This window comes from Penicillium hordei (assembly GCF_028827395.1).
Source record: "Penicillium hordei strain IBT 12815 chromosome Unknown utg000001l_segment0_segment0, whole genome shotgun sequence".
Taxonomy (NCBI): domain Eukaryota; kingdom Fungi; phylum Ascomycota; class Eurotiomycetes; order Eurotiales; family Aspergillaceae; genus Penicillium; species Penicillium hordei.
Genome location: NW_026623142.1, coordinates 2,406,024 through 2,425,622, shown reverse-complemented (window position 1 = coordinate 2,425,622; position 19,599 = coordinate 2,406,024). Strand labels below are relative to the sequence as shown.

General features: G+C 49.6%; 6 protein-coding genes across 6 annotated transcripts; 3 read left to right on the top strand and 3 right to left on the bottom strand.

Moving 5' to 3' along the window:
• Nucleotides 1-515: 515 nt before the first annotated feature.
• Nucleotides 516-3,031, top strand: N7537_000913 (uncharacterized protein; the record flags this gene model as incomplete). Its single annotated transcript, XM_056891971.1, has 5 exons — nt 516-1,020; nt 1,072-2,691; nt 2,747-2,800; nt 2,856-2,894; nt 2,949-3,031. The coding sequence occupies 5 exons, from the start codon at nt 516-518 to the stop codon at nt 3,029-3,031; spliced, it is 2,301 nt and encodes a 766-aa protein (XP_056756966.1).
• A 1,425-nt stretch (nt 3,032-4,456) lies between these two features.
• Nucleotides 4,457-5,944, bottom strand: N7537_000912 (putative C2H2 finger domain protein; the record flags this gene model as incomplete). Its single annotated transcript, XM_056891970.1, has 2 exons — nt 4,457-5,294; nt 5,472-5,944. 2 exons carry the CDS (start codon nt 5,942-5,944, stop codon nt 4,457-4,459), a joined length of 1,311 nt encoding a protein of 436 aa, XP_056756965.1.
• Nucleotides 5,945-8,089: 2,145 nt separating this feature from the next.
• Nucleotides 8,090-9,225, top strand: N7537_000911 (putative nicotinamide N-methyltransferase; the record flags this gene model as incomplete). The annotated part of the gene is made up of 2 exons (XM_056891969.1): nt 8,090-8,588; nt 8,684-9,225. The coding sequence occupies 2 exons, from the start codon at nt 8,090-8,092 to the stop codon at nt 9,223-9,225; spliced, it is 1,041 nt and encodes a 346-aa protein (XP_056756964.1).
• Nucleotides 9,226-9,449: 224 nt separating this feature from the next.
• Nucleotides 9,450-10,665, bottom strand: N7537_000910 (putative S-adenosylmethionine-dependent methyltransferase; the record flags this gene model as incomplete). Its single annotated transcript, XM_056891968.1, has 2 exons — nt 9,450-10,404; nt 10,607-10,665. 2 exons carry the CDS (start codon nt 10,663-10,665, stop codon nt 9,450-9,452), a joined length of 1,014 nt encoding a protein of 337 aa, XP_056756963.1.
• A 915-nt stretch (nt 10,666-11,580) lies between these two features.
• On the bottom strand, nt 11,581-13,716 carry dspD (putative protein-tyrosine phosphatase; the record flags this gene model as incomplete). Its single annotated transcript, XM_056891967.1, has 1 exon — nt 11,581-13,716. The coding sequence occupies one exon, from the start codon at nt 13,714-13,716 to the stop codon at nt 11,581-11,583; it is 2,136 nt and encodes a 711-aa protein (XP_056756962.1).
• Nucleotides 13,717-17,121: 3,405 nt separating this feature from the next.
• N7537_000908 (putative LPXTG-motif cell wall anchor domain protein) lies at nt 17,122-19,599 on the top strand (the record flags this gene model as incomplete). The annotated part of the gene is made up of 2 exons (XM_056891966.1): nt 17,122-17,643; nt 17,770-19,599. The coding sequence occupies 2 exons, from the start codon at nt 17,122-17,124 to the stop codon at nt 19,597-19,599; spliced, it is 2,352 nt and encodes a 783-aa protein (XP_056756961.1).

Genomic DNA, 19,599 nt, shown 5'->3' with positions numbered 1-19,599 from the left:
GAATGGCACTAGAAACCTTTGTGCATAACATAAAATATACCATGCATGTCCAAACAGCCTTGGGGGCAGTACTGAAGCCACTAAGGTAGCAAGGCAGTGTAGGCGCGCCCGGTTTCATATGTTCTGACCCAATCCAATACGAGATTGAAGAAAACGTTTTCATATCATTGGATCGGAGGGCAAATGAACACGGACATCCCATCTATTCACCTCCACATTTGAATGTATTTTGCGGAGGTTTAGGCAAATGTAGTTTAGGTTTCAATCTTTCAGGGCAAGTAGTGGCAATCATTATCATTGCACCTTGCCTATTTCGTCCATCTCGGGGGGCTATGAAAGGCCAGGAAGGCTGTAAAAGTACCATGCTGACTTGTCTTTATCTGGGTGTGGTCAGATAACGAGATACCTGGTGTTCATCATGCAACATTGAACTGACATAAAGAGCCGCCGGACCACACCTCTCAGACTTGAATCACCAACACTTACGTCTTCTTCTTCCTCTATCAAACGTCAACATGGGTATGCCAACGGATGAAAAGTCCAAAGACGCACCCATTCAATCTGAAGCCATCGGCAAGTCTTCCAGTGAACGACCACCTCCCTATTCGGCCAATGAGGTCGAGCAGCCGCCACTAGAACTGCCACAGCTGGATCTGAGTTCCAATCTATCTGCTTCAACTACCATCACTCGCGACCAGTGTGTTGCACATCTCAAGTTTCTGGCTGTGCTCGCAGATCTGCGAGATACTATCTCTAGTGATGACGGGCTCTTTGATATCTACGATGCCGAGGCTGAAAGATTCCCGGATTCACTGAATGAAGCGCGGGCACGTATTCGCGAAAAGCGCTGGGCGGTATATACAGCGCGTGCAGTTGACCGATATACCGAGTGGTGGTCTCATGGGCTCCCCGGATCAAGACCGATGGCAACTATTAATGACTTGGAGTCTATCGACTATGAAAACATCATTAATTGTGGTACTATTGTTGCATGGAGCACGGAAAACCTACCCCCGCTGGGTAAGTGTATTAATTCTGAGACAAAAACGCGGTTCACTAATTTCTCTATAGATATTTTGATGGTCTGGCATGCTCATTCGTTGAATCCCCGGAACTTCCTTGAGGATTGCATTCGATACGGCAAGATGAGCACCTGGGCAACCGGATTTCCGTGGGAACCGATAGATCGTTGTATCAACAACCACACGATGGAGTATACAGTTTCCGAGCAAGCCCAGCAGCTATTCGAGGAGAAACTGAACTTCAAGTGGAACAATTTACACGACCCACCGACCAAGCATGTCAAATGCCCTGGCTGTGGATGGGCGAACGCTGTCCCGTGGACAGAAGCTCGCTTTGGGGGAATTGTTGCCTACGCCTTCAAATTTAGCAGTGGCTATGCCGATTATTCATTTGAGGTGAAATGCTCCAGCTGTGAACGTATAATCGACCACGGCCGGCTCAAGGTGGCAAAGTTTCGAAAAGACCTTGAAGCAGCTCTTTACAAAGACCTTCCTATGCCCGGGTCGTTCACCAATCTTTATGGAATTCCCGAGGGGGGCTCAACTGCTAAGGCCAATCCTCGGGCCCTCCGGGACATGATATTCCCCACACGAGTCGTCCAGGCTGACAGAAAGGACTTGTTGCACCTCACTGATGGTCGATTGGATCTGTGTCAGAATGTCACCCAGCTGAAGCAGCAACTCGAGACCAAGCTACGCGACACAAATCTTTTGTGGAAAGCACATGGTGTCTACCTTAAAAACCTCGAGTATGCCGAAAAGATCCAATTCCGAAGAATGATGTCTCGATACTGGGAGAACCTCGGTCCCTTCGCGGTAGACCTTGTGGGCGCCGTCATCAGACAAGGCACCTTCGTGGATAAAATGGACAAAATCGACTGGCTACACTCACCGACAGTCTTCAACACCATGGACCGGCTAATTAAAAAGTACGAAGTGTTCTTCCGGATTATGATTGAAAGGCCAGATAAGATGGCCGTGCCCACTTTGGATGTCGACCTAGCCTGGCACACACATCAACTTAGCCCATCACGGTACTACAAATACAGCACGTCCAAGGTAACAATTCGTGGTATTCGTATGTTTATCGACCATGACGACAAAGTCGACGAAGGCAAACTCTCCGACGGCTTCGCCTGGACCAGCAAAATGTACCGCCGTATCACCGACGGCGGCATATACAGCGAATGCACCTGCTGGTACTGCGAGGCAACACGAACATCAGACCTGTACGGCCGGTTGATCACTGTTGGCTCTGCCTCTCGCGCCCGAGTCGCTGCAGACCTCTTGCACGATCGTCCTGATATCTCGTCCGATCCAAACAAGAACCCACATATCTCTTCGCACAATGCCGTCCGGCCAACGAACATGTACCACCGGTCTGAGTGGCATAACTCTATACAACGTGTACGTCTACAGAGCAACCACCAAAAGGCTGTGCGGCGTGCTGAGAAGCGCCGTCAACGATCCGGCTCCAAATCTTCTAATAATCAGGCTGACGCCTCTGCTGCATACTACATGCCTTATGCGTATGGCTATCCCATTGTGGTGCCATACTATGCACCGTATATGATGGACCCATCCATCAACTGTGATTCGTACGCGAGCAACCCTGCCTGTATGAATGTTACTGAAGGCGCCGCTGGGAACTGTTGTGCCGGCACGTGTGGTAAGTTCTTCCTCCACCCTACTAGAGGCATTGAGTGAAACTGATTTGTCAAAAGGTGGTGCCGTAGCCGCAGGTGGCTGCGCAGGAGGCAGTGGTAGTGGAGGATGTGGTAAGTCTCTTTATGAACTTCGACTTCAATGGATGCTGATATGTTTCCTATACAGGCGGATCAGGTGGCGGCTGCGGAGGATCCGGTGGTGGTGGTAAGTCTTCTTCATTGTAGTCGATAGATGGAAACATACTGACTTGTTATTTAGATGGCGGCGGTGGCGGCGGTGGCGGCGGTGGTTGCGGGGGTGGAGGTGGAGGAGGAGGAGGCTGTGGTGGAGGTGGCAGCTGATTCAAAGAACGATTGCGAATACCTACTTTCCCTTTTTTGCCTTTGCTCTTTATACTTATTAACTTAAATTACTTAACTGCTTAATAATTTATCTCATCAAGTTATGCTTATTGCTCAACATCATCAGCAGCCCATCGTATACGTGACCTGCTTGGTTTTGGCCTTGCACCCAACACTCTCGTAACTGTCCCCTGTTGTACCCTCTCGGTTGCAATCTCTGAGCATACGATCTCTTCTTCTATGTTTCTAGTTCGAGATCTCTAACGACCCGCAACGCTGATATACACAACCGGTCCTGAGGTGACTAGAAGATGAACATCTTCTGATGGGGCATTGCAAACATAATCGCCCATCTTGGGCAAGAGAGATCTATCTTGACCTGGGATCGGTGGATGCCACATGGATGCCAAGCTTCCAAGGTAGAAACCAAAACCTACGTAGCATAAGGTACTGTCCACGTGGAACACGATTGGATCATTGGCAAGAATAAATATGCCTCTTTCTGTAGCAACTGGTCTGAAAGGGGCAACAGCGGAATCTTCTCAAAGGTGATTAACATCAACACCTATATTATATAGTTTCTTTCGATCAGAACCTCTTTTACTTGTTTATCCTACGTCTTAACCTATGACGAAACATCCGAAAAAAAAGGATGGACCTTTACCCCGTAGTGGGTCTTTACTTCCCCGCTTATGATGTACATACAGGTACGCAGACAGATATGGAAATGACCTGTAGATCTACATTCTAAAAGAACATAGTACGTTCATGAAATATATTCATTGTATGCCCCGTCCGAGGGTTGAGTACACGAGAGTGAGGGACCGTAGGTGAGGATATATAGAAGAGTGAGGGCAAGGAGACGGAGAGAAAAGATTGGACGAGATACACATGTGGGAAAAGTAGGGAAGCGGATCGTAGAATTTGTGGGTTTGGTATATATGTGCGAGGTGAGAGGCCAAAACAGAACAAAAAAAAAAAAAAGATAAATGAGAAGCATAGAGGACATGAAAGTGGTCATGCCCCTATGGATATCACTATTTGATGGGGATAATAAATATGCGCCGGCTATACGAAGTATGGCCATTTATGGGGGTTTCCAGAATAGGGCAAAACAAAACACAAAGAGAAAAAAAAAAACACAAAGCGGGCCAAGGAGACATGGTTGATACATGGGATCTCAAAAAGGTAGTGAAAAAAAGGTCCCGAGAATTGTGGAACACTCCATTGAGAGAAGAGCTCTGAACGATTATTGAACATTGGCTCTATTCTCCATCTGAAGTGGTTGTAAACATGTAAACAAGAAGGTTCAAAAAATTCGCTCAAGCTCGTACATGAGATCGTGAAGGGGTCGTCGTTCAGCTATGCGCCGATTTGACTCAAAAGGACTGGCTCAGAGGCGCGCAGGCGGAAAGGGTGGGATATCTACTCTTCCATGTGGCCAAAGACACCACCATCGTCGTCGTCGGCGGGCGCAGAGCGGTTACCAAAGTCAACATCGGCGTTGCGACGTTGACGGGATTTCTGGGCATCGTCACCACCAGTACGGGCTTCACGCTCATCCGACACCTTGTACGACAGCGACGGGTTAAGCGAGCGGGACAAGAAGATGTTGGCCTCGGAGTCTCGGCGAGCGGCCTCCTCTGTGGGGCGTAATTGAGGGGAGTGGATACCCCGGTTGCTCGGGTGGCTGCTTGAGTCCAAGTAGCGCGCCGGCAGCGGAGGCACTGGTGGCACGTCGGGGGTCATGGAAACAGGCCCCGTGCGTGGAGTCCCGAAATTGCACAGGCCGATGGCCGCGGCAAGATCCGCCTCATCATCCTCGTGTAACCTTGTGTTCGCAGTCGAAGGACGGGTGTCAATGCTCGAATGGCGGAAGTGGGAGAAGCTTGGTGAATGCAGCGGAGCACTCTCGTTGTACGAGCTGGAGGGAATGGACTGGTAAGAACGAGAGAAACCGGAGGCGTTGCTGACACTGGGGCGTTTGGTCCATTGTGCCGGCACACCCGACATCTCGAAGTCGTCGTCTTCCTCCGAGTCCATTGGTGGTGGCGTGGTCTCGACCGAACTGATGCCATCCCGCATTTCTGACAAGGCGTCGGGCGATCCAGACGACAATTCTGACTCCAACTCGGCGGACTCATCGGGTGGATCGTCGTGGTTCATGGTGACCAAAACGGAGGCGGCCTCCAGCAGTTGAACCTGCTGATGTTTGGAGATGAGAAGTTTCGAAGTAACGGACCATGCTGGGTCGTGTTCCCACCTAAGATACCACGGAAAAAAAACACGTCAATCAAATGCTGTTGAAAGGGATGGAAAGAGGGGGGCAGTGACGAAGGGGGAGTTGAATAACCACGAGGGCGACCTGCACAGAGCCGACATGGTGCATATTCCCGATCGAGATAGAAGAAGACGGCCGAGCGGTAGGGGGGATACACACATATGCTTAGACAAGCAGCTGCCATGCTTATACCCTTTCCCGCAGCGATCGCAACGTATGGCCGTCGAAGCACGTTTCCCTTCGGTCTTGAGTTGGGCACCCTCACTGGCTCTGCGGTTTCGGTTCTTGGGTTTGCCATCAGAGTGGTCCGATCCCGGAGAACCTTTGCGGGCGACCGGTGATTCCTGACTGGGGCTGTTGATGCTGCGGGAGAGGTAGGAGCTGAATCCAGATACGTTTCCGATGGAGCCGGACTCTATTCCCTTGCGGCCTGCGAGGCTGCGGCGGTGCGCACCCATGGGGAGCGAGGTAGCCTCCCCACCCTCCATGGAGGCGGCGACTGCAGCCGCAGCGTTGGCTGCGGCGGTGGTGACACTCTTCCGGCGTGTTACACGATGGTTTGGATTGAGAGCACCTAACGAGATCGAATGCGTGTGATGGCGCTGGCTAGGATTGGGGAGAGGACGCGACATGGACAATTCCTGTGACTGGCCAAAGGGCCGATAAATTAGTATGGTTCCCTCTCAAAAAAAAAAAAAAAAAAACAAGGTGTCAGGTGAAAATGCTGGGCACCTACCTTGAATGAGGCCATTGTAAAAATTGAGGGGAAGCTTCCAGTGGAATTGACAACCCTCTAGGACACGAGTTGCCCCCAATTTAGTGAAGGCGAAATAAGGCAGAATTCGGGGTCCGAGATGTATAAGGAGAGGAGAGCAATGAATGCGAGAAGAGGAAATGAAGAGAGAGAGAATAAGAGCGAATAAAGAAAAAAGATGAGTGAATCCAAAAAAAGAAAGGTGGAAGGGGGAAAAAAAAAGAGGAGAAAGAAGGAGAGAAAGAGTCAGGGCCGGTATGAGCCAAAATCGCTCAGGTTTGCGGGGGCCTTTCCCTTTGAGCATGCGGGGGGGAGCGATCACCGGTCACACATACGAGATTGGTATTTTATTGCTAATATATTTGAAGATATGTATATGCCTTTAGACTATATTATTGTCTATACTTCATACCTAGATAATGTTAAGTTCCCTACGCATGCCCTATATTGTGTGTTCTATCTGTGTGTGTGTGTCGCAATGCCTCTGATGCGATAGCAGAGTGGATCCATTTATCCGAATAAAGACATGTTAATCGTAACATGTAACAACCCTTTTTATGAATTTTGATGGCGAATGTTGGGCATAATCTCTTCTTAAATATCACATTTCGTAATGTGTCCAAGGTTAATAGCCCTGCTCGGATGGCGTTCCGTACAGGGGAAGGGTCTGCGCCCTGGTTCTGAAGGATAGTCCCATGGGTCCAGGCTCAGGCTATAAAATAATAACCCAATTCCTTTGATAATAGAGACCTCCAAGGTTATAAGAATACAAAATACCAGTGTAGATAACCTTGGAATATAAGTAAACACTTTTGCTTAAAAAAAATTTAGAAAAACATCCAGTTGCCTGACGATCAGCTAGGGTCACAAGATGGGATACCTGGACTCCAGATTCAAGTACCAATCAGGTCACTTGGTTCCCACTCGGGCAATGACGAATGTGTGTTGATAGGAGAGGGCCGCAAGTACTAGAACTAGTGACTTTGAAAGTACTGATTTGCCATGTATCGACCAGATCACCTGCATAGCATCGACCGGTCTAGTGCTTGGAAGAGAGTGGATGTGGTGGAGCTGATGATGTCATTGGGCTTAGTCAAAGATATCACCTGATACACTCCAGCTGATACGATATAATTTAAATAATTTCCTTAATGTACTCCGTACGTATGCAGTATAAGAATAATCTTTTGTTGTGGCAAAGTCCTCGTGAGGAATTGTGGCTTACCACCCTAATCCAGGACAAGTCCAAGGCAGCACTGAAGGGCTCCCCGAGCCCCCCGGCCCCCCCGGGGGGCCAGGTGTCAGTTAAGTAATCGCTCAGGTCACCATATTCCTACGATCAGGTTGCGCCATCTCGCACGCTAACGCCTGCGGGAGAGGATCATTACTCCGAGCGTACCCTACTCTTTTGCGCACGAGCACTCGGGACTTGGGGCGGAATTATTTTTAGCGCCCTTCCTAGTAGGAGACACCCCTGATATTTCTTGTTTCTGGCACATTCCTAAGGTTCCTGGCCCGCGATTATTGACCTGCGGCTGAGGCACTCGGGACATTCTTCTTGTCAGTACGGAGTATTATTATTGGGTTAGAAGGTTGGATTGTTGTCGATCCAATTATTAGAGCTATCAGAGCTATCATAGCTGTTGAAAATATTTCTCAGATGGTTTTATAAAGATAACACTTCAGTCAGCCCACTTAATCTCATATGCCCCCATTATTATTATCGTTCTCCCGAGGTCTAGTTTTGTGCTGCCATGACGTGGTCGGACCTCCAGTGCTGGAAGGCGGAGGGAATCTTACCTAATCTACTAAGCTGTCAAACAATGCAAACATACCTTTTTTTTTTTTGGAAAACCCCCTTATCATCAAAATACCCGATAAGAGATGAAGATTGGGCATCGCAACAGACTCACATAATAGGCCAATTGACTTTCCAATTATACAAACCTTCGTGGTCTACTTCGTGCATACCAGATCCAATCCCACCACACAATACCTGAAAAATCCCTTACAAACCGCAGCAATGCTCCATTCCCGTCTACGACCCCTCCCCCGCCGCCATCATCCCACCAACACACCCAGCGCCCCAACACCAGAATTCCATAACGAAGACGTCGACCGCGAAACCGACGAATCATCCGAAGACCTCTTCAGTGCATTCCTCCCCCACCTCTTCCCAGATGACGCACCTTCCTTCCACGGCGACCCAGGCCAACACCTCCTCTACAGCTCCCCGCGCTATGGCGACCTCAACATCATGGTCCCCAGCTACCCAAGCTCAAGCCAGAAGCGGTCCGAGGAGATTGCCGCAGGCCAGGCCAAGGCAGATGGATCAGTGAACCCGGTCGATGAAGGACGCAAGCTCTTCGCGCATTTCCTCTGGAGCGCGGCGATGGTTGTCGCAGAGGGCGTCGAGCAGGCGGACACACCCATCGCACCAGGTGAAGTAGAGACAGAAGCCCAGAGAGAAACCCGGGAGTTATGGAGTATCAAGGACGAGAGTGTGCTCGAGTTGGGCGCTGGTAAGTTGGCAGTTCAATTTTCATTTAGCATTCACAGTTTATACTGTACCCCGCCAACCCAAAAACCGAAACTAACGCATTCATATTATACACAGGCGCCGCCCTTCCTTCCGTGATCTGTGCTCTAGCCGATGCCTCGAAGGTTGTGGCAACCGACCACCCGTCCTCGCCTGCCTTCAGCGGCGCAATCGCTTTCAATATAGAGCACAATCTAGCCAAGCGCACGCCTAAGGTGGCGGGAGAAGTGTCAATGCACCCGCATGAATGGGGTGTGTTAGATGACTCCTTCGCGACGGCGAATAAGGGCGTCTTTTCGCGCATCGTCGCAGCGGATTGCTTCTGGATGCGCTCGCAGCATGAGAACCTCGCCCGCACGATGCAATGGTTCCTTTCGCCAGGTGGCAAGGTGTGGGTCGTTGCTGGATTCCATACGGGGCGGGCGATTGTTGCCGGGTTCTTTGAGACGGTTCTTGAGAATGGATTTGTGATTGAGAGTATCTTTGAGAGAGATTTGGTTGCGAGGTTGGAGGATGGGGGTGAGATTCGCAGGGAGTGGGTTCCGGTTAGGGAAGGGGAGGGTACGGAGAATCAGAAGAGATGGTGTGTTATTGCTGTTTTGAAGAGGAAGGGGGAGTAGAGTTGTGGCTTGTGGTTTTGATGATGGTATTGGGTGCATTTTTCAGCGATATCTCGTCCATTTCCCTTGCATGATGAAATTACGAGCATAAAATTTAGATGAGCATAAAATGGTTGGAATATATCGGTACTATATTCAGCATATACCTATACTGGCTGTCTGCACTTCGTCTTCTTTTTGCTTGGGGGTATAGTTCGCATGGCATTCTGCAGGTCCACTAAGTATCAAGCATCCCCAAGCCTCTGGAAACACACCGTACAAACTCCCTGTCCCTCGTGTCCTCCAAACCGGAATCGAGGATACTCAACACGGCCCCAAACCGCCAACCGATCCCCGCTCGTCCGATCACCAGTGAACCAATGCACCAGCTCTTCCTCAGTCCAGTTGCAGGTAGTAACAATCAGGAACCCACCGCGCCGCACTAAGCGCCGCGCGATATCAGGGTACCTCTCACAGACACGGGTGGACTTCGCATCATCAGCCAACGAGACGGCATCGAACGTCCCCTTGTCGAGCACGATGTCGAAGCCGCCTTCCTGGTAGGGGAACCAGGGGAGTGTTTCCTCCGAGGCAGAGGAAGGTGATACCTTGAGACCTGTCTCAGAAAGAAGAGCCTTAGAGCCGAGGATATCCCACTCCTCGAACTGGATGGATGTTTCTTGTTCCGGTAAGTCATTGGACCCAGTCTCAGCTTTATCCTTGGCCTCAGTCTCGACTGCTGCTTCCTCTTCATCATCAGTTTCATCCTCATCCTCAGAGTCACTCCGATAAGCCGAATGACCTCTCACACGCTGCAACTCCCTAGCAAGCTCAACACTCTGGCGCGAGTAATCAACACCAACAAGACGCCCTGTATACCCGCCCCTTTTCCTAAGCAGCGCAAGCATACTCCCATTCCCAGTACCGAGATCTAGAACACATGGCTGGCGGGAGCCTTTCTTGTGTGCTGTATTGCGCGGCGACAAGGGGAAGGACTTGCGCGTGAGGAAGTGGAGGACTTTTTGCGGGGCGTTGTGTTCAGAGAACCAAGATGTGCCTGGGTCGTCTTCTTCATTTAGGTCGGAAGTGGCTGATGCGGCATCGTCATCATTTTGATCTGACTTGTCATTGGCACTGGGGTCATTCTGAGAAGCTTCGTGCGAGATGTGGGCTAGCGTGCGGGCGTAGTAGGATTCCCAGCTAGGTTTGGATTATTAGTTTGCGTTTGAAGAGTTGGTTTGGATATCAGAGGCAGTCTTATAAATCAATTGGTAGCGCAATTGATTCATTGCTGTATTCGCTGTACTATATACAACACTGATGGAGGGGCAGAGCGGGGTTCATGGATTCCCGGTCCTTACGTCCAGCAGAGGAAGAGGGTGCGGCTGAAAAGGACACATACTAGTCTTTCGTGCCCAGCTCGCTGGGTGAGAGGTACGCCGGATGAGATTCTTCAGCCATTGTCGTGAGCGTGGAGATGATGCGCAAGGAAAAATTTGGGTTGGAGGTGTTCTCCGGGCTTATCGCTATCTCCGTTCTAATCAACAAAACAGCCTGCAGCCACGATTGGATCTACTGGAAACTACAAGAACTAGACTTGATGTCGCATGTGCTTACAGCTTTACGAGAAACAATTCAAGCTTGAACGTCGATCTCTATTGTGAGAATGCAAATAGGGTATTCATCATGCCATCCCTTCATCCATAAACCAAGCTTACCATGATGTCCAAGGGGAACCAAGCAGCTTCGCCACACAAATGCTGAACAACACAAAGAAAGGCATAGAAGAATCAAAGGCCTTTTCTAAGTGGCAAGATGGAAAATAGGAGACTGACACGAAATAACCAAGCAAAAGTGAGACAAGATCCAAGGGAAGCAAAACCCAAAAGAGATAGGAGCCTCCGATAAAATTACAGGTACCAGGCAAAAGGAAACAGAACAGTCTGTTTCGATCTATGAAGGCCTGGCCATGGTATCAATTCGTCCGTTTTGGACACCCGAGACGCCAATGGTAAAAAAAAAAAACAAAGAAAAAAATTCAAACGACGGTGACCAGTAATGGTGTTGGCAAGACCCGTAGGTTCAAATGACAAAAAAGAAATATGCAGTAAGCATGCAAGCCGGAAAAAAAAAAGGCGATGAGGGACAGCAAAGCCTGCTTTGGTCATGAGTATCATCAAGCCAGTCAACTGATTGAGATGAGTGGAAGAAATTAATAAGTGAGAATAGAACGGTTGCATTGACCTCCGGCGCACGGTGCACGGGATCCCGGGGGTGGCTGAGCAGATGGTCTTCAAATCGAGAAAGAGACATGAAAAATATGTCGGGTCATGGAATCGTTGCAAGCCTAGTCTCAAAGGACACAAGGCGGAGAGATCACAAGAATTCATCAATGGATCTCATAATCAGGGGCTCGCCGCCAGATGGAGGCGAGCGGGGGTCTGCCGGTTCGGTGGCAAAGCCCGTGGCGTGGGGAATGGGATGTGAAGACAAGGCGGCGGAGCGATCGATTCGGTGGAATGACCGTGGTACCGAAGGAGCCGGTGAGAGGAATTCGTTTGTCCTCGGCGAAAACAAATCACCACTGAAGTCTGGCGCATCACGTACAAACACATGGGTCTGAACCAGCGGGTCACAGCTACTAACGCTACGCGGCAACCCTCGTAGCCGACCCGAGGCAGGTCCCACGGACTGGAACTTCTGTCGGAATGGGAGGGGTCGGGGGGACAAACTCCGCTTGGGCGAGTAGGACTTGAATTTTGTGTAGTTACCGTCGTCGCTCGTAGTAGGACGCATTGAAGTCGTTTCGGGGATTGAGAGGCAGCTAACTGAAGGTGCCTGCGGCAGTCCGCGGAAGGCTGGTCGGCTTGATTCGTTGGACGCTGGGCGCTCAGCTCGTGCCACCTGAGGCTCTGAGCTTCGTCGGCCGGTTTGGACGAACCACTCCTGAGGTGGGGGCTTTGAGGTAGATCCCCGCAGCAATTTAGAGCGGAAGTCTGTGAGCTGGTAGATAAGACTCATGTTCGGGCCTACCCACTGGCTGCGCCCCTTGACTGCTTCGTACATCGAGTTGAAATCCAGATGTCGGTTTTTGTACAATCCGTAGGCAATCACCAGGGATGCCGAGCGGCTAGCGCCCAGCTGGCAATGCACGAGCACTTTCTTTCCTTCAGCGACCCGGTCGTCAATGAGCTCACAAAGCGGGAGCAGGTCTTCGAGAATTTCGGAGTTATGGTCCCAACCGACATGGAGGTACTCCGGTGCTGGTGTTGGTGCTGTAGGACTTGCGGTCGTAGGGGTTGCCGACTCGGAATTCGAGGGCTGGAATTCCCAGGCAGATTTAAAGGACATTTCTGAAATCGCGGTCTGGGGCTCGCTGCGGGAGAAGCGTTTCGAGGCCATGGAGGCATTCCGCCATGTGCTCATCACTGTATCATTCCGCTCGTCCTTGCTAGTACTGAACGGGTTCACCACTTCTTTGGCGACGTTGATCACCACGTCAAATTTGGACGCTTCCTCTGCTGTTGGTTCTAGATACAAGTAGACACCAGAGTCATGAATTCGGATGGGTCCATCCGGGTAGCCACGATCCTTCTTGCGGGTCGACTCGCGCGAGTCGAGATGGTCATCCTCTTCTTCTAGTCCATCAAGAACACGGTGAGAGAAGCCAGATCCGTCAACCGGCTTCAGGGTGATAGGTGATGCAGCATCATCGAAAGATGCGCTAGAAAAGCGGGGCGCACCTTGTGACATTAGCCGAGGAAGCTGCATGCCTCCCCGTGGGGCGAAAGAGGGCGATGTAATCGATGCAAGCGAAGGTGAGGATTCTGCGTGACGCAGGGATGGAGTTGGGGGCACGACATCGGTGGCGATACCGGAGAACGGTTTATTAAATGTGGGGGTCTGAATGGTGAGGTTCGCGGCGCGTCGCTTCGTGCTCTTGCTCTTGGAAGGGATCGCGATGGGAGATGGCAGGGCATCGAAGTGGTGTTTTGACGTTGTTTCCACCACTGATGCAGTAGCGATAGGTGGGCGAGACTGAGATGGGGGTGGCATTCGCAATGACAGGTTCTTGAGATTACGCCCCCGCCGATTCGGGGAGTCTGGGCGCGGATTATGAGGGGTCGGCTGCGACAGGCGGGGTTCACCGACGGGCGCAAGGCGTGGGGGAAGTTCTACGGGCCGTGTGGAAGGCATGAACTTTGGGTATGAGACGGACATGGCAGAGGGGGATTCCGGGGACGAGCTCGGAGAGATGTCGCCCCCGCCGGGCGAATCAAAGGGCGAGATGGTGGTGGTCGGGGAGGACTCGGTTGATACTGAGGTCATGGATGAAACACTTTCTCGGTGGGGGGAAGGAAGTAGGCGTGTATTGACAGGGACATGGGTTGGATATTGAAGAGGGTGGATGGTGTTTGCTTCTTCTTTGTATTGCGGAAGGGGACCACCAAACACAGACATGAAAGACGGAAATGAGTCCGGAAAGGACGCCTGGCTAGTTTGCACTGGCATTGTCCGAGAAGCCGACACTGTGAAAAAGGAAGTTCCTTTCAATCCGGCTCTCAATAGAGGGCTAGAGTGGCATTCGGGATCGAAGATACACTTGCTACCTGCGCAAATGGGGTCTCCATGGGGAAAGGCGTTAGCTTTGAATCTAGGGCAGCTGAAATGCAAGGGTTTGAGACTAATGATCCGATCATGCAAATCACAAGGGGAAAGGCATCCACACGATGCACGATGTCATGAAGGAGTGGGAACAAGTGGGAACCAGTGTAATAAAGAGGTTGGATATGAGAAGACTGTCCACATACCAGATCACACGGGTATGTGTATTTCTTTTTTTTTCCCCGTATGGGACAAGGAATATGAAGGAATGACAGGATATTCTAAGATCAAAGAGTAAAGGGCAAAGATCAGAAATCAGAAATCAGAAATCAATAATAAAAGGTATCTGATGGAGAAAGTTGATAGAATCAAAGCGGTTCCTCCAGGGAACTGGAGAGATAGAAGAGAGAGAGAGAGAAGGTTAGATGTAGAAAGGGAAAAAAGAAAGAAAGAAGAAAGAAAGAGTATACGGGTTTTGGACCCTTCGTGTTTTTATTTAGAGATCTCTTCAAGTGTGTACTCCGTACATCTGTATAAATTCTGTAACATACAATACACACCAACCAAAAAAAAAAGAGGGGATAAAACCAATCAATGCCCTGTGCTCTAATTTTAGCCGCCCTGGAATGTTTAGTCGGCGTCAAACCAAGGTAAATGAGAGGCTCGAGAGTGTGCCTTCTCCCACCTTAGTGTATATTATCTTTCTACATTGTTACAGGTATTTTCATCTTTGAAAATGAAATTCTAATTCTTTCTAATTCTCAAAAGATGTTGTACTTTAGGTCCCACATAGCACAGCTGAGTATGTTCCTTGAGGTTGGAGAAGATTGACAATCATCTGTTACACACAGTACGGAGTACGGAGTACCCCGTATATGTACGAACGGCTAAAGACCGAGATGACCAGGGGGAAAGACTGAGACGGGATATGGTGGAGATGTACTGTGCGTAGTAACCCGAAAGGGAGGGAGTCGATTTGGTCAATTCCAAATTCGCTTTCCCGTCTCTCTCTCTCTCTCTTCGCATAACTCCACTATTTTCTATGGGGTATAGCTGTACTTTGTATACCGTAGATAGTTATATATTTATCCAAGACAACTTCCAAGGCTGAAAATCGAAATGAATTCAAATGGGTGAACGGTGGGCTGGCTGATCCCATGGATTATGTGGGTATGATACCATTGGACCATTTTAAATGTGTTTTAGGGGAAATCTCCAAATAGGAACAGAGAGATATCTGATTGGATGATATCAAGAGGAGAAGGCAGAACCTGAAACTCCATGGATCTGGGTTTAGCGCTGTATGAAACATACCAAATTCACACTAGTGGGAAACCAGTGGGTCTTTGCACTTGCCACTTAGATCGTATACATTTACTATGCTCCGTAGTTACTCCGTATCGGCACATATATACTAATGAATCTATTCAATTCCATCTAAACAATCATAGAATTATATACTATATTATATCAGCCTGGATACCCCCAGGGCCCATGGAGGCTTAGGAGAAGCTTGCGGCCCACTATAGTTTCGGGGACTATGCCCAGGTGGTTTCGGGGAATGACGAATGATCGGCCGTTCCCACGTGGGTTGTCGTAACAATCCTGAAACTCGATCTTCACTTTGCGATGTGCCGAGTCTGGAGAGGATATTCCCATGTATACATCCCCCCCCCCGGTAACCGAAAATCTGGTTTGAGGCAGAAAAGTTCCGGATAGATGGACCCCCTGACGTTCTTGATCCTAAGGGAACCCCAAATGTTTCACCATAAACTCGCTTCTAAAAATAAATGTGAATCACGATATGTGCTTCTTACGCTCGACATGCTTGTGTTTCAGATTTGAAGAGCACTTCCCATTGGTTTGTCGCATACCAAGGACAGCTTGTTCAATCAAACTACTCTATATCAATCAACTCCTGGTCTGGTCTTTATTGATACATGTACGGAGGATACAGATTGCAAGTAGCATTGTGGTTCACTGGCCACCCGTTGCAATACGCAATATTTCGGCCTCCCGATTCCACAAATAGAATTCTGTTTGATGATCAATCTAAACGAAGTACCAAGTTGGTCCACATCCGCCGTACGAATTGTATGTCTGGGTATTGGATTGCAACAATATGCACGTAACAATCCATTTGTCACGCGATGGCTTAGTGGCAGTGCCCTAGGTTGAAGGATTCGGCTAATAGCTATCACTTTGTATACAAGGATCTAGACAAGGCGTTCTGTAGGATTCCACATTAAGTGATATTGGCAAGACCATAGGAAATACTGCGCACACTAGGATATAGATCACTGAATAAGCCCCTTTATTAGCATGACCTTGCTTGTCTCTTCTCTAAGTATAGCCCAATGTTTCAAGGTTGAGGCAGTGCCGTACCTTGCCACTCAATTGACCTTCAGAAGCAGGGTATTTAATAGCGAACAATTTGCATGCACCTTGACTACTTTTCTTAGCCCAATCTAGTTTGTTTTGGGGGAGAGGAATTGAAAGCAGCACATCAGAATAAAATGATATTTATCCATTCAGCTGACAGGCTTATATGTACTTTGTAGGTAAAACATAACGAAGGGTCCCCAAATACTCCAACCTTTTTACCTTTTTCGTTCCGAAATTGACTGGCATGCTCAACATCACTACTTTGTACATTTCATCATATATACATTTGTAAATCCATAGATCTTATCCAATATTAAACATTGAAGTACTACAATCACAACCCGAATAGAGCAGTTTGTTTTTTTAACGTCAAATTCAATTTGTTTCAACCATGGTCTTAACTGACTGAACCATGGGTCACTGCTTTATTTTTATTTTATTTTTATTTTCCTCTATTTTCCTTTGTTTTCCCTTTGTTTTCCCCCCTTTAGGGCTCTCTCTTTATATTTCATAGAATAGCCATGGAGATTACATAGTACTATGTACCTAAATAGTAATAGTATCATCCATATTGACTCTATGTTGTAAGGCACTTCCAAGTTATAACCTTCAGGATTACAATAGCCCAAAAAAAGAAGTCAACAAAATTCCAATAGAAAAATAAAAGGCTCGTCCATATTGAAATTTTCTTTTTCCCACAGTGTATACCCGCATCCAATATTCTTTCTGACAGGTCAAGTCCACAAGTCCTTACTGACATCCTGCAATGTCTATGAACTGTGCATATTTCCAATCCGTCAGAACTATACAATCCTAGCTTTCCCCAGAATCGAGGAATACTTCACACAAAAAGTACTAATAGTACTTCGCCGTACTCTGTACAACGTACAGAGTATACAGAGTACAGAGTACAGAGTACACAGGTACATGATGGCTGCAGGTTCCCATGACCATTTGCAGCCCAACCAGGTCAATCAACATCATGACTATGACCACGACCAGCATTTCCAACATTTCCAACATTTTCCTCACTCGCGTTCTTTGTCGTTGCACACTCGCTTCGGCGGCCCCACCGATGAAACACCCAATCTAACTACCAAACGCTCCTTATTGCACCGCGCCCGGCGATCCGTCCTAAGCTTCAGCTCACCCAGCCCCCAAGCTTCTGAATCCCCCCATGCCTCGAAGAGGCCCAGACAGGACGAATTACACCAAGATCGCCCTGATGTGAAAAGAAAAATGCCATCAAGTCTGGCTTATTCTGGAGCGACCAGAACCTTAAATGACAATGCTCGCTCTCTTAACGGCTCTCTAAACGGTACTCATCGGGGAATCGAGGACAAGTCCTCGATGGACGAGGGCCGCCCAAAGAACGAGGATGTGTTCTTAAATATTGCGAGAGCCGATTCTGGCCGTCGCGACTCGATAGGTCGCTCGGATCTCAGACGGGTAAGTGAGAATAATACAGGTCTTGAGCCGATCGCATTCCTGATCGCTCTGCGACTTCATCGACCGTAGCATCCGCTTAACCCTGATTGCAACATTCACGAGAACTAACGAGAACATATGGACTAGTCACGACTGGGTTATTCTAGCCAAAGTCTACGGTCGCCAACGACAGAACAAACCCCCTCACCCGATCAGCGGTATAGCAATATCGACAGCCCCTTGCATTTCCAGAACGATTCCCCCACTGCCCCCTACAGCTCCATCCACACTCCGACGTCATCCGCCCATCCTCTAGACGAACCCAATCGCTTCCGCTACAGTAGCCTGGGATCCGGCGCGCGATCCGTTGTCGGCGTTCCAAGAAGCCGCTTCAGTCGCACGAGCCCAGAAACTTCACCGCGCACACCTTCCACGGCTGAGGAGCAGGAGCGTCGGTCCTCTATAAACGATCCGCGCATCAATCGCCATTCGGGACTCTCTACAATCCGAAGCAGTCGGCAACCTTCTGCCTCTGAAGTAACCGGTCGACCGCGGGCCGATACAGAACGATCGCGCGCTGATGGAACCGAGTCGACACTGTCCACCACGGCCCCATCCACTGTTTGGGATGAACTGGATGATCTTAAAGATCGGATCAAAAAGCTGGAACTGACAGGGAAGCTACCTCCATCGTCTTCAGCGGCAATGTACACCCCTACCAATGAGAGACCGCGGACTGCAAACACTGCCATTACCACCTTATCCTCCTCGCCAAAGCAGCGCCGCAAAGCCAGCGCCTTGACTGCAGATACTGAACATAGCCCGGTGCACCCGATTCTGCAATCCGCATTGGCCAAGGCCAAAGTGGTCTTGAGCGGTGACGTGTACACCTCCCTCGAAGCCACTATAACCGATGCTTTGAACCTTTCCACCGCGTTGGGCGTCAATACAGCTCCGTCGGGCACCGCCTCTGTTGTGAATGGAGGATACACTTCACCTGAACGACATGCACGCCGCAAAGCGGACAGTGTGTGCCGTAGCCTGACCGAGCTTTGCCTAGCCTTGACGGATGAGCAACTAAAGAATGCCCGACCGTCGTCAAGCCGCGAGACAAGCGTGCAGCCCCAATTATCGAATGGCACAGGGGTCGATGCTCGTATGTCCATACCAAGTTATCAGCGAAATGGGAACCTGGAGCCCGAAGGAGTTGAGCGACGCCATAGCACGACTCGCATCTCCAGTCGTCTTGACGCACGTCGAGCATCCCTGGTCAACGCCAGCCCTGGGAACGCGACGGATAAGCAGAGTCCAACCCAATCCCCTGGCATGTCCAACCCAACCAGTCGTCTCAATCGCATGTCAAGTTCCCTCCGCAGCCGCAGACTGACCATTGGCGAGGAGAGCGGAGAGACTGAAAATCCACATAGTCGTTCGGTCTCCAGAGCCAATACAGAGATTGGCACACCGCTTCCTGCACAAGCCATCCCCCCTCCTCGGCAACGATTCTCCCAAGGTCACACAGTATCCCGCTCCATTTCCGGTGCGCAGCAGGACCAAAACGGCCTCGGACAATATCAACCATCACAAGTACCCCAGCCGCAGGTGCAGTCTGCACAACCTCGGACACCGACGCTCTCATCCAGTCTCTCATTCCGCCGAAGCTACATGAACCCTGCTACGTACACTCCCGCGACATCCCGCTCCAACATCCAGGCTGGGTCGCGCCGTTACGGCCTAACGCCTAGCTTCTCTTCCAATAACGTACAAGGATCTCCCGTCGAAGAAAGTCTGCGCTCGTCCCAATTAGAACCCTCCCAGACCAGAATTTCGACGCCATCGAGCAAAGTGGCAACCAGCTACACGCCAATCCAAACACCACGACTGCGAACGAACAGCTTAGGGGCACGGAGATTCGGTCTTCGAAACCGTGTCCCGGCTACCCCCAACAATGTAAACCTCGACGATAGCATCGATTAA